The sequence below is a fragment of the Eumetopias jubatus genome, unplaced genomic scaffold, assembly GCF_037043125.1.
Source record: "Eumetopias jubatus isolate StellerSeaLion01/CBP00866 unplaced genomic scaffold, mEumJub1_p1.0 scaffold_8, whole genome shotgun sequence".
Taxonomy (NCBI): Eukaryota; Metazoa; Chordata; class Mammalia; order Carnivora; family Otariidae; genus Eumetopias; species Eumetopias jubatus.
This window is the reverse complement of record NW_028274814.1, coordinates 17,408,076-17,423,046: the sequence shown is the minus strand read 5'-3', so window position 1 is coordinate 17,423,046 and position 14,971 is coordinate 17,408,076. Positions and strand designations below refer to the sequence as shown.

Below are 14,971 nucleotides of genomic sequence, written 5' to 3'. Positions count from 1 at the left end.
ACTAGAAAATTGCCACAATGGTTTCTGAAATTTTACTACAATTAGAACATTCATTTATTCCTACATCGGTATCTCCCTGGATAGCAGATGATAGACGATAAGGCTCCCTTTCTGGGTAGCTATGGGCGATAGCTATTCCAAAGCAGCAATAACTCCTTTCCTTTCTGTATTTACATAAAAGCACTTCTGGATCCTTTTTTTTTTTTTTTTTTTTAATTTTTGGATTGTCTGAAATAGGAATCAAAAGCATTGCTTTCCCAGGGATTGAAATGGCAACTACATACTTTGAAACCCCTGGAATCTATGTATACTTATGGATTATTTATATATTATTTATTTGTAAACAGAGATGGCCTTTGAAAATATAGTCTTAAATATTTTGAGCATTTATCCCTAAGTTGTCATAATTATCATTATTATTTTTCACCGTTGAGCAGCATTTAATTGTCTCTCCACAAATTTGTAAACTATACTTGAGAAATCTTCATTCTAATTATAGCTAATTTGTTGATTTTTCTGATTCCTACTATAATGAAATATAGTTATTCCTTGCGTATGAAAGTTGATGTGACATTTTATTATTTTGTGTGCTTTTTTAAAGATTTATTTATTTTGGGGGGCAGGGGCAGAAGGACAGGGAGAGAGAATCTCAAGCAGGCTCCCCGCTGAGCACAGAACCTGATGCAGGGCTCAATCCCACAATCCTGAGATCCTGACTTGAGCCAAATCAGATGCTTAACCGACTGAGCCACCCAGGTGCTGCAAAGCTAATGCAACATTTTAAAAGTATCATACATTCTCATTGATTTTGGTCACATTTTTAAGTTACTCTACAGTCATATCAGGAAACCTGGTAGCAAGTATATTTTTGAAATTAGATATTTTATAGAAACTTAAAAAAATATTTACAATACTTATAAATACTTTATAATATTTTATGTTTATAATGTTACAACTTACCTCACCTTCCTCCCTGTGTAAGTAAAGCATTTTCAAAATTGAAAATGATTTATCATTAGGTTAAAATTCCCTTGTAATTTTGAATTTTATAGTCTCAGTGAGTGACTTACTGTATACTTTTATCCCCTAAGCTTATTGTTTACTTTCTAAATCTTTTTACAAGGGAACTTCTATGCAAATTATTACTATATCCTTGGGTATAAATAACCAATGACCAAGGATTCCAGTGCAATAATCATCTATAGGAGCAAGCCTCATTTTGCATTGGGATATATAGTAACACTGAATGCCCACGCTGAATGAACTCAGATTATGCCTTTTGGGTTTATCTTTTTTCCAATATCATAACAATTAACAGTTATTGTCAATAGTTGCAGAAAGAATATTAGATCTGGGGTGAAAATTTTTGGATTTCAATCTGTCTATACAGTTTCCTAACTATCTGACCTTGTTTAGGTTAATAACTTCCCTGAACTTTCCTTTCTTCATCTGTAAAGCAACTATAACAGTAAACTTCTTCATTTGGCTATTGTGAAAGTTGGATCTATATAAAGTGTTTAGTACAGGGTCTATGATATAGGTATCTATTAAATATTAGCTATCATTCAGCACTATTATTCTAACTTTCCAGTCCTGCCCTTTCTCTTTCTCTTTTCTTATGGCTTTGTGGAAATTAACTACTTCTTACATATTTACCTATTATTCTTCCCTGCACAAATTATGCAATGCATACAGTGCTTCGAGAAATATTAAGCTTTACAAAATTTGTGGTGAATGTTATATTAAATATAATAATCTGGATTTTTCAAATATTAACTTTTTAGAAGTAGCTACTTTTCATGCTTTAGTGTAAAATAAACTGTAGGAATAATTAAGTCTTCCAGATGATGTCATAGTGGCGAGTATCAGAATAAATTAGACCTTAGCAATTCTATAACCAAAATGGCTAATAATGCTGTTTCTTTGAAAAAATATTTGGTAAAAATTTAATTTCTTAAATTGATAATTCTGCATTATCAATTTCCAGTATGAAAAGCACAACTCTGGTTTTGTTTTTAGATCAGGTAGGATCCTTTTTTTTCCTCCAAGGTGTCCTTTAATGTACTTAGAGAAGTATAACAAGGTGATTTCAGTTGAGTTCTACCCTTTCTAAAGTATGTGACTACTTTGGAGAGCCACCTTAGGAGTCACATTTTGTTTTCTCAGGTTCCAAATGTGACTTTGAAGCACATAGCTGTGGTTGGTTTGAAGCAATCAGTGGTGACAATTTTGACTGGGTTTGGAACTCTAGAAGTAACCTTTCGGCTGAATTTGAGCAACAAGCTCCACCTTGGGATCATACTCACAACACAGCTGAAGGTAAGAAACAAGGAGAGGCTCTCTGTTACTCTTTCCATTCACCCTTGTCCAGGTCTGTTAAGAGAAAGAAGCACTTAAAGTTCTGTGTTATTGCAACAAATTGTGTGACAGATGAATATTGTCAATTATGCTGATGTTTGTCTGTATGAAATGACTCCTTTATGGGTGGTGGAGAGGGAGTATAGATAGGTTTTGGCTGAATTCACTGAAATTATTAACTTTTTGCATCATTTTCACCTAGAGGTGGATATGAATTTAGTTTTTTCAAGAGCATATTTGACTAACAATCACTTTTATTGTTTTTTAATTGTATAATCTTAATTTTAGTCAGACACAGAACTTAGTATAGGGCTAAGGGGCAGCTATGTCAACTCAGTCGGCTAACGTACGATTTGTATTTGTGTCCCAATAGGGCATTTTCTGTTCATTCTGAAGAAAAGCAGAAGCATGTCCCAAGTTGCCAAACTCCAGAGCCCAACCTTTAGCCAGGCGGGACCTGGATGCACGCTTTCCTTCTGGTAAATACTAATAACCGTGGTCAGCTACCCTTGCAACCCAGTGGTTGCAGGCGTACTCCTGCACTGATCAGACTTTATGATTTGCCCCTGGTTTGGGTTTAAAAATAGGTATTGCATTAGATTTGTACAGTTAGCATTTTACTTAGGAGCACGTTATCAGTATTTGTTGTGTTCTTTCTTTAGACGAAAGAGACTCTTTCCCTCCCACAATGGACTATAATTTAATTAACTCTGCTTCCCCTGTTCTGGATTGAACTCCTTGGGAAAGGCTCCCAGGGTCCTGCAAGCCAGAGTATGCACCTCAGCAGATAAGCTCTCGCCTATGAGCAGCCACAATTACTGCAAGAAATAAAGGCATCTATTATGATAGCTAATTGTTAATTGACTGTTGATCGAGTGGGAGAGCCCATAAGTTAAAGGTTTTGTCTATGCCATAAATCATTTCCATTTCTTGTGTTTGCTCTTTTTTCAGGTTTTATAATTATGGCCTCTCAGTGGGAGCAGCTGAACTACAGCTACACATGGAAAATTCCAATGACTCTACAGTACTCTGGAGAGTATTATATAACCAGGGCAACCAGTGGTCACAGGCGACTATTCAGCTTGGACGCCTTACTCAGCCCTTCTATTTGTCACTAGATAAAGTCAGTCTTGGCATTTATGATGGAGTCTCAGCTATCGATGACATCAGATTTGAAAATTGTACTCTTCCCCTTCCTGCGGAGAGCTGTGAAGAGCCAGATTTTTTCTGGTGTCGACACAGCAAGGCTTGCATAGAAAAGCTTCTGTTATGTGATCTGGTAGATGATTGTGGTGATCACACTGATGAGGATGACTGTGGTAAGTACTTTATTATTTTTCTTTTTTTGGTCCTTCTTATTTTGACAGTGGGGATCTTGATTAGTTCTAGCCAATCGAGGCAAAGACATGAAGCATTTTTCCAAAGTTGATGACTGTGATAAATGATGAATTAGTCGGGCTACCAATATTTGTTGTGGAGACTTACGAACTAGATACTAGAGATACAATGCTGAACACAACTGCTGAGTCTCGGATCTCAGGGAGCTTACAGTCTAATTGAGGAGATCGATGTTATTCGAATATTTAAAAAATAAATACAAAGTGGCAGCTTTGATGAGAGATCCAGAGAAGGGATCTGTGACTTTTTATAATAATGGTATTGAACTTCCTAGAGGTGATGACTTAGCTGAGATCTGAAAAATGAGAAGTCAAAGCATCTATGCAAAAGCCCTGATAAGTGAATGCATGGCAGATATGGCTGGAGCGAGGAGGTGAAGGGGAGAGAGGGTGCAGCATAAGGACAGAAGTGTGGGGGAGGCCAGATTTGCACATCTTTGTTGTCTGTATTAAGGAGGTTTCTCTTCATTTGTAGGTTTTTAATAAGAAAGGTAATTTAATAAAATTGGCATATTAAAACATGTCACTGTGGATACAGTGTGATGAGTGGATTGGAGGAGAGTGGATTCAGGAGACCCATCAGCAGGCCATTGCAGTAGTCCACTGAGGAGGGGTGGGCAGCCTTTATCACAGCCGGAGTGATGGAGATGGAGGGACTGAGGTTTGGAAAAATATTTAGGAGGGACATTTGATGATGTTTTGGAAGTAGAGAGTGGGCTGTCAAAGATAAGTCTTGAGTTTCTGGTTTAAATTACCAGATAGCTTATGGTATCTGATGATTATATATATTTTACAGTTTTATGAACCTAGCTCCAGATAGTGCCCACTGCACTTGTTCCTGAAAATGAATCAGAAGCTCATAGCTGTTTTTTTTTCAATTACAAAAATCAGTCAGAAAAAGAGTTTGTATCTTCCCTTGTCCAGAAATAGCAACAATTCTTAAAATTCAAGCTATATGCCTATTACATTGAGAGGCTAATTATAAACCAAAGTGAAGCCATAAAATGCTTGGTACATCATAGGAAAAGTGTTAAGAGATTTCCATATAAATTATTGTAGAGAGTGCTGCATATATGTGGTCTTTGATACAATCAGGTGGTTTGAAGTCAGAATTACCATGCATCTCATCATACAACTAATACCTTGAGTGGATATAAATAAAGTTGATAATTTAGACAATGGCTAACACAAAAAGTGTTACTTATCCTCAAGGTAATTTATTTTTGCAGATTTAGAAAGCTTTCTCATCTTTTTGAAGCTCTCCAAATCCTACTCCTCAAAAAAAGTGCCGTGTTGCTAAAAAAAAGCAAATTATCCTTCAAACTGCTCAGTATTAACTTAGAATGGAATTATGGCAGTACAAGTATAATATCAGACTACTTCTTGTGACTAAATATTAATGAAAGCGAATAGTAGTGGCATTAGACGGTCCGTTTCTCTCATGGCTGTCCATATAGACATACTACTGGATTACACAGAATGCATTAGACATCCAGAAATCGCTGTTGTATTTCCTAAAGTTCCCTATGTTTAGAGAAATGGTTTTGTATTTAAAGGTTCAGGTGTATGCATTCCCTTTTGAAATAAAGATTGAATATAGAGTCAATATAAAGACAGGCAATATCAAAATCCATTGGCTTGAGTGCCAGTTTTATGTCAGAAGACTTAGCAGCTTGACATTCTCCTTCTGCTTCACAGCCAAAGACTGACACATGGGGCGTGCGCTGCAGGTCCCCAGTTCACGTCATAACTGGGCTTGATTAGTCACAAGTGAGGAAATATCAAATGAAAGCTCATCTCCCATTTGACATTTACTCACTGGGTTCCCTTCATTAGGTCTAAGCTCCTGTTCTGGGGTTTTCAAAAGACAGATGATTTGTTCTTGCCTGGCTGCATTTATCCGCATATGCTTATGTTTATTGTTTCAGAATATTTATTCCCCTTTGGCACCAAGTGCATTTACTAAGATGAATAGTTAAAGGACAGCTGACATTTACTTTTTAAAAATATTAACTTATGTAAATGAAGCTAAAAGGTAGAAGTCCTTGTTAATTCTAAATCCTGTTCCTTCTGCCAAAATCAGGCTAAATGTACATTCTGTGGCATTTATTCTACACAAATCCTTGGTGTCAACAAAATGCTCACATCCCAAAAAAATGAATACATTCCTATATTATGCTAGAAATTATGGTAGATTGTCTAGTTGACAAGGGACAAGTCAATTCTTCATAATGCTTTGAATTCTTCTAGGGACTGAGAGGAGTTTAAAGTTTAAAAGCTCCAGCTCAAAGGAGCTGCAGTGCAGTGAGAAGACAAGACTGCCTCCCGGGAGACACAGCACAGCAGGAAGCATAGAGGAGAGGGGGTGGGGAAGATGCGAGGGGTGGGGGTGGGGAAGATGCGAGGGGATGGATAGTTAGGGACGAACAGGACGTTAATTTGGGAAAGGTGAAGCTTGAAAGAGGAGTTTAGATTTAAGTTTAAATTAGGTGAGTATATATTATAGGATTTTGAATAGAGGAGGAAAGAGATAAATGGCCGTGGAAGGTGAAAGAGTGGTCATTCTGGCATTGGTGCCGAGGGACATTTGGAACGGGGCTGAGATGGAACCAGAGGGAGAAGTTTTTCAGCATGAGGTGTGGAAAACACTGGCATCAGAATCCTGTCAGTGCTTGTTAAAAATATGGATTCCCGGGCTTCACCCCATATCTGACAAACTAGTCTTTGTACGGGGCTTCACACAAGGAGTAAGCAATTCTACACACCTCAGGTGATTCTGGAAGCCTGAGCCCTATTAAAATATGTCTGTTCTCAGTTCTGCATGCTAGAATCACCAAGGGAGATGATGAAGTATCCTGATGTTCCACTGCCCTATGTGCACCAGTTACATCAACATCTCTGGGGGCGTCCAGGTAGCTCAGTCGGTTAAGCGTCTGACTCTTGATTTAGACTCAGGTCATGATCTCAGGGTTGTGAGATTGAGCCCTGTGTTGGGTTTTGTTCTCAGCGGGGAGTCTGCTGGAGATTCTCTCTCTCCCTCTGCCACCCATCCTGCACTCTCTCTTTCTCAAATAAATCTTTTTTTTAAAATATTTTATTTATTTATTTGACAGAGAGACACAGCGAGAGCAGGAACACAAGCAGGGGGAGTGGGAGAGGGAGAAGCAGGCTTCCCGCTGAGCAGGGAGCCTGATGTGGGTGGGACTCGATCCCAGGACCCTGGGATCATGACCTGAGCCGAAGGCAGACGCTTAATGACTGAGCCACCCAGGCGCCCTCAAATAAATAAATATTAAAAAATAAATAAATCCCCATCTCTGGAGACGAATTCTGGGCCTTTTGTTTTGATTTTTAATGTTCATTGGTGATTGGAATGTTCCTCTAAGGTTGAAATCGACTGAGCCAGAAGTTCATAGCATTGAGTCAGCTATGATGTCATGATCATTTGCATAGGGTTATAGTGCTAGAAATGGTGAAGGGATGGTCATAAAAGGCATTTGGAGAATAATGGCTAAAGTAATGCCGCCTTCAGTCTATAAAATATTACTTGATGTAAATCTAGGATTTATTCACCTTTTAGAAACTTTAATGTTGCCTTTTAAAAACAATTAAAATGGTTACCCTTGGCAGGAGCAAAATATCAACGAGTGTTCTTAACTGTGGTTATTTCTGTCCTTACTTATTTTTTTTGCTATTATTTGATGCCAATTTCAGTACCTGAACTCCAGTGTAACTTTGAAAATGGAATTTGTAACTGGGAACAAGATACAGAAGATGACTTTGATTGGACCAGGAAACAGGGTCCAACTTCCACACTTAATACAGGGCCAATGAAGGATAATACTTTGGGCACAGCTAAAGGACACTATCTCTACATAGAATCTTCGGAGCCACAGGTTTTCCAAAACAGAGCTGCTTTACTCAGCCCTGTCCTCAACGCCACCGTTGCAGAGGGCTGTATCTTCCATGTATATTACCACATGTTTGGAAAGCACATTTATAGGCTGGCCGTCTACCAGAGAATATGGAGTAACACCAGAGGACAGCTGCTGTGGCAGATATTTGGGAATCAAGGCAACAGATGGATAAGGAAACACCTCAGTGTTTCCAGCAGGCAGCCTTTTCAGGTATGGATAATGGATTTCATAATGTGTATTTAAAATGCATCAGACTGTCTAAGGAGTATGAAGGATTGCTATAACCTTGAATTAAAAGCAAGTAGAATGTGATCAAAGTTAGTTTGAAATACATTTATCATTCAGTTAAGGGTGTACCAAATCTTGTTAAGTTACTTTCCTCCTTGAGTACCGCCATTAATGTGTGATTAAAATTTTAGAGGTGGACACATGGTATTGGCAACAGCTGCAGGTCCCTCTGACTTTAAGTCATTTTTCTACTGAAGTAAAAAATCTGGAGGGAAAAAGAGTTCTGCACAATTTCTGGTATTCTGCCAAACGTTCAGATTCTAAGATCTGTTATTTTGAATATTTCATTTGACTTTTTCACATTGTATAAGTAAGCAACAAAAATTCGAGAAGAGTGCATGCTTTGTTGGAGAATCACACAGCTACTCTGGGGCCAAGCCAGAGGTTAGGCTAGCCAGGTCTCCTTACTCCTGGTGGAATATTCTTTGTGAGTCTGTGAAGTACTACTGTGAAGGAATTTTCCATCTATTATCTCTTTGATTCCCTCAGCAATTCCCTGAAGTGGGTAAGTCAGGATCCTTTTTGTCAGTTTTACAGAGAGGAAGGAAAGAAAAAACTCAGGTGGTTATTTATATCTGTTCAAAGAGATGGTGAGCAGCAGAATGGGGACTTGGACTGGAAGCTGCATTTTCCAATTAATTCTCATTCATTCCCTTTCTAATATATTCTACAGCCTGTCACATGTACGAGGGCTGAATATTTGTTCTTTTCCCCTTTGCTCAAATAGATCTACATACAGTATATGGGGAGAACCTTCTTACCACTCCTGGCTGAACTTTTTTTTTTTTTTTTTTTGCTTTTTTTCCATGGACTGAATTTCTCTGTTACCCTAATTTTATTTTATTTTTTTGAAAGATTTTATTCATTCATTTGACAGAGACACAGCAAGAGAGGGAACACAAGCAGGGGGAGTGGGAGAGGGAGAAGCAGGCTCCCTGCCGAGCAGGGAGCCTGATGTGGGGCCTGATCCCAGCACCCCGGGATCACGACCCAAGCCAGAGGCTGACGCCCAATGACTGAGCCACCCAGGCGCCCCTCTGTTACCCTAATTTTAAAGCACCGTCTCTGTCTAATATCTTGAATTAACCATTTTGTAGCCAAGAACTTAGCTCCAAGCCACCTGTTAGAGCCATCATAGATGTGCATTGTATATGACTCACTAGAGAACACACTGAAATTGTTGCTTTGTCTAGACAGACATAAGCTGAAATCTTGAGAACTACTCTTCTATATGTAGAGAGTTCTCTTGCTGTTCAGCTGTAAGGGTGAGGTGGGTGTAATCATAAGAAATGAGTTGAAGGAAGGTCCTTTGACTTTTATTTAATAATAGCTCATCCCCTTCAAATTAATTCTTAATATTTAATCAGGTGAATTGTACTTTGGGTCAAACTGGTATTCAGTGGATAAACTCTCCTTATGATGTTTACTTGAGAATTGGTTGCCAGGAGAAAATCACCTTGGCAAGCAAGCTGCTTCACATTCAGATGAACACGGAACTAACCAAGGAATCCTTTAGTTATGAAACTGAAAGAGAGAAATTGGGGTTTGAAACACACTTTGGGTTATACCTGGAGTGCTCTGTTTGATTTCATCCAATGGTTCTTCTAGGCTTTTTATTTTTTTTTTCAATGACATTCAGGCATGAACAGGTGAAATCAGATTGTGCATGCTGTGTAGATCAATTATTCAAGATAGTAAAAATTGGGTCCAATTTAAGCAACCAGATATTTTTCTTCATTGAATTAATGAGTATACATAGTTGTTGCAAGAGCAGCAATAACCAACTGTGATATTGTTGGTGAAATTACCTAGTATCAATCCAGCAGGTAACATGCTCATTAAATGTTTATTTAAAAGAAGAATTCAGGGATGTTTTTTAGGAGCTATGTATGTATGTATATATGTATGTATAGTTGACACACAATGTTACATTAGTTTCAGGTGTACAACATAGTGATTCAACAAGACTATAAATTATGCTATGCTCACCACAAGTGTAGCTACCATCTGTCCTGATACACTGTTCTTACACCATCATTAGCTACATTCCCCATGCTGTGCGTTAATTCCTATGACTTAGCCATTCAATAACTAGAAGTCTGTATCTCTCACTCGCCTTCAACCAATTTGCCCAACACTCCACCCTCTCCCCTCTGGCAACCACCAGTTAGTGGTCTGTATTTATAGATCTCATTTTGCTTTTTGTTTGCTTATTCATTTTTAAAACTTCCAGTTAGTGGGATTATATGGTATTTATCTGATGTATTTCACTTAGCATAATACCCTCTCGGTTAATCCATGTTGTCTCAAATGGCACATCTCATCCTTTTTATGCCTATATAATATTCCTGTGTGTGTGTGTATACATACCACTTCTTTTTTATCCATTTGTCTGTTGATGGACACTTAGTTTACTTCCATATCTTGACTATTGTAAATAATGCTATAGTAAACATATGGGTGCATATATTTTTTCAAATTAGAGTCTTTGTGTTTTTTGGGTAAACAATACTGGAATTATTGTGTCATATGATAGTTCTACTTTTAATTTTTTGAGCAACCCCCATACTGTTTTCCACAGTAGCTGCTCCAATCTGCATTCCCACCAACAGTGCAAGAGGGTTCCTTTTTCTCCACATCCTTGCTAAAATTCTTTATTTCTTGTGTTTTTGGTTTTAGCCATTTTGACAGGGATATAGTGATACCTCATGGTGGTTCTAATTTGTAGCTACCTGATAATTAGTGATGTTGAGCATCTTTTCATTTGTCTGTTGGCCATCTGTATGTCTTTGGAGAAATATCTGTAAATGTCATCTACCCATTTTTTAATTGGATTTTTTTTTTATGTTGAGTTGTGTAAATTCCTTATATATTTTGGATATTAACCCTCAGTTGCATATATCATTTGTAAATATCTTCCCCCATTCAGTAGCTTGTCTTTTTGTTTTGTTGGTTGCCTTTGCTGTGCAAAAGCTTTTTATTTTGATGTAGTCCCAATAGTTTATTTTTGATTTTGTTTCCTTGCTTCAGGAGACATATCTAGAAAAATAGTGCTGTGGCTGAGGTCTGGGAAGTTACTGCATATACTCTGTTCTAGGATTTTTATGGTTTCATGTCTCACATTTAGGTCTTTAATCCATTTTGAGTTTGTGTGTGGTGTTAAAAAGTGGTCTAGTTTCATTCTTTTTTGTGTAACTGTCCAATTTTCCCAGCACCATTTATTGAAGTGACTGTCTTTTCTCCATTGTGTATTTTTGCCTCCTTATTCATAGATTAATTGACCATATAATCATGTATTTATTTCTGAATTCTCTCTTTTATTCTGTTGATCTGTGTGTCTATTCTTTGTGCCAGTACCATACTGTTTCGATTACTACAGCTTTGTAGTATATCTTGACATCTGGAACTGTGATAACTCCAGCTTTGCTCTTCTTTCTCAAGATTGCTTTGGCTATTCAGAGTCTTTCATGGTTCCATACAAATTTCAGTATTACTTGTTCTAGTTCTGTGAAAAATGTCATTGCATTTTGATAGGGATTGCATTAAATCTATAGATTGCTTTGAGTAACATGGATATTTTAATAATATTTCTCCAGTCCGTGAGCATGAAATATCTTTCTATTTTTTGGCGTCATGCTCAGTTTCCTTTTATCAGTGTTTTATAGTTTTCGGAGTACAGACTTTTCACTTCTTACGTGCTTATTCCTTTTGGTGCAATTTTAAATAGTGTTGTTTCCTAAATTTCTCTTTCTGCTACTTCATTTATAGTGTATAGAAACACCACCAACTTCTAGGTATTGATTTGTTTTCTCCAACTTTACTGAATTCATTTATTGCTTCTAGTAGGATTTTCATATCTGCAAATAGGGAAAGTTTTACTTCTTATTTACCAATACGGATTCCTAAACATTTATTTTTCTTGTCTGATTACTGTAGCTAAGACTCCCAGTACTATGTTGAACAAAACTGAGAGTAGACAGGGGTGCCTGGATGGCTCAGTTGGTTAAGCGTCTGAATATTGATTTTAGCTCAGGTCATGATCTCAGGGTAGTGGGAGCAAGCCCTGTGTCCGGCTCCCTGCTCAGCGGGGAGTCTGCTTGGGATTCTCTAGCCCTCTCCCTCTGCACTTCTCCTCCCACCACATGCTCACTCTTTCTCTCTAAAATAATTAAATAAATATTTAAAACAAAAACAAAAACAACTGAGAGTGGACATCCTTTTCTTGTTCTTTTTTTTTTTTTTAAAGATTTTATTTATTTATTTGAGAGAGAGAGAATGAGAGACAGAGAGCACGAGAGGGAAGAGGGTCAGAGGGAGAAGCAGACTCCCTGCTGAGCAAGGAGCCCGATGCGGGACTCGATCCCGGGACTCCAGGATCATGACCTGAGCTGAAGGCAGTCGCTTAACCAACTGAGCCACCCAGGTGCCCCCTTTTCTTGTTCTTGATCCTAGAGGAAAAACTCTGATTTCCCCATTGAGGATGATGTTAGCTGTGGGTTTTTCATATATGTCCTTTATTATGTTGAGTTATGTTCCCTCTGAACCCACTTTGTTGAGGGTTTCTGTCATGAACAGATGTAATTTGTGAGGTGCTTTTTCTGCATCTATTGAAATGATCATGATTTTTATTCTTTTTGATGTGATGATTCGCATTAATTGATGTGCAGATATTGAACCACACTCACATCCCAGGAATAAATTCCACTTAATTGTGGCAAATGATTTGTTTAATGTACTGTTGGATTTGGTTTGCTAACGTAGCTTAGGATATTTTCATGTGTGTTCATCAGAGATAGCAGCCTGTAGTTCTCTTTTTTTATTGTATCTTTATCTGGTTTGGCTTCATAGACTGAATTTGGAAGCATTCCTTCCTCTTATTTTTTGAAATAGTTTGAGAAGTATAGGTATTAACTCTTATTTAACTGTTTGGTAGAATTCACCTGTGAAGCTATATGGTCCTAGACTTCTGTTTTTTGGGGAGTTTTTGATTATTGATTCAATTGCATTGCTGGTACTTGGTCTGTTCAAATTTACTATTTCTTCCTGACTCAGTTTTGGAAGATTATGTGTTTTCTAGAAATTTAGCCATGTTTTATATGTTGTCTATTTTGTTGGCATGTAATTTTTATAATATTCTTTTTATAATTCTTTGTATTTCTATGATGTCAGTTGTTTCTCCTCTTTCATATCTTGAGTCCCCCTCCCCCATTTTTTTTTTTTTTTGTGAGTCTGGCTAAATATTGGTGAGTTTTGTTGATCTTTTCAAAGAACCAGCTTCTGATTTCATTGATCTGTTTAATTTTTGTTGTTTTATTTCATTTACTAATACTCTAATCTTTACTGTTTACTTCATTCTACTGGTTTTGGGTTTTTTTCCTTCTTTTTCTAGCTCCTTTAGGTGTAAGGTTAGGTTGTTTATTTGAGATTTTTCTTGCTTCTTGAGGTAGGCCTATATTGCTATAAACTTCCCTGTTAGAACTGCTTTTCCTGCATCTGAAAGATTTTTGGACCATTGTATTTTCACTTTGTCTCCACGTATTTTTAAAATTTTTTTTCTTTGATTTCTTGGTGGACCCTTTAATTGTTTAATAACGTGTTATTTAACTTATTCTCCAGATTTTTTCTTGCTGTTGATTTCTAGTTTCATAGCATTGTGGTCAGAAAAGATGCATGGTATGACTTTAGTCTTTTTGAAATTTTTTATACTTGTTTTGTGGCCTAATTGATCTGTTCTGGAGAATGTTCCGTGTGCACTTCAAAAGAATGTATATTCCACTGTTTGTATGTTCTGAATATATTTATTAGATCTGTCTTGTCCATGTGTCATTAAGCCAGTGTTTCCTTGTTGATTTTTGGTTTGGATTATCTGTCCATTGATGTAAGTTGGTTGTCAAAGTCCCTGACTATTACTGTATTACTATTGATTACTTACTTTATGTTTGTTATTATGCTTTATGTATTTGGGTTCTCCATGTTAGGTGCATAAATATTTACAATTGTTCTATCTTCTTGTTGGTTTGTCCCCTTTATTTCGATATAGTGTCCTTGTCTCCTGTTACAGTCTTTGTTTTAAAGTCTGTTTTGTCTGATACAAGTATTGCTTCCCCAGCTTTCTTTTCAATTCCATTGCATAATAAATACTCTTCCATCTCTTTACTTTCAGTCAGGATGTTTTGTTAGGTCTGAAATGAGTCTCTTATAGGCAGAATATAGATTGGCTTTGCTTTTTTTTTTTAACTATTGCATTATCCTATGTCTTTTGTTTGGAACATTTAGTGCATTTACATCGAAGTAATTATAGGTATGTATTTTCATTTTTTTTTTACTTGTTTTATGGTTGTTTTGTGTTCTTGGTTCCTTTCTTCTCTTGCTCTATTCTCTCAGAGTTTGCTAGCTTTCTTTAGTAATATATTTGGATTTCTTTCTCTTTATTGTTTGTATATCTATTACCAGTGTTAGATATGTGGTCATCATTACATTTATATATAGCATATTATTCATACAGAGTTGAATGAATCATTAAGTTGATGGTCACTTAAATTTGCCCATTCTAAAAGCACTAAATTTTTACTCCTTTCTCCACCACATTTTAGGTATATGCTGTCATACTTTACATCCTTTTATTTATTTTTTAAATTTTTTATTATTTCTTGAGAGAGGGAGAAGGGGGAGGGGCAGAGGGAGAGGGAGAGAGAGCATCTCAAACAGGCTCCTTGCTGAGTGCAGAGCCTGATGTGGGGCTCGGTCTCACAACCCTGAGATCATAACTTGAGACAAAATCAAGAGTGGACATTTAACTGACTGAGCCACCCAGGTGCCCCTTTCAATTTTGTGACTCCCTTGACTCATTTTTTATAGATTTGCTTAATTTTGCTACTTTTGTGCTTCCTGATTTTCTTACTCCTGCTTATGGTCTTTCCTTTCAGTCAAGGAGTCCCCTTTAACCTTTCTTCTAGTGCTGGTTTATGGTGTGGTGGTCAGGGATGCACGGTGCCAGCAAGGTCCATGCCG

The 14,971-nt window shown here is 37.2% G+C and overlaps 1 protein-coding gene across 4 annotated transcripts in view; it reads left to right on the top strand.

Moving 5' to 3' along the window:
- Positions 1 to 14,971, top strand: part of MALRD1 (MAM and LDL receptor class A domain containing 1) — an 835,513-nt gene that overhangs the window by 188,963 nt on the left and 631,579 nt on the right. For all 4 annotated transcript variants that reach the window (XM_088025530.1, XM_088025529.1, XM_028114131.2 and 1 more), the window contains 4 exons: positions 2,167 to 2,319; positions 2,732 to 2,837; positions 3,310 to 3,677; positions 7,470 to 7,882. In XM_088025530.1, the coding sequence (XP_087881656.1) occupies positions 2,167 to 2,319; positions 2,732 to 2,837; positions 3,310 to 3,677; positions 7,470 to 7,882 (1,040 nt within the window). The remainder of the gene's footprint in view (positions 1 to 2,166; positions 2,320 to 2,731; positions 2,838 to 3,309; positions 3,678 to 7,469; positions 7,883 to 14,971) is intronic.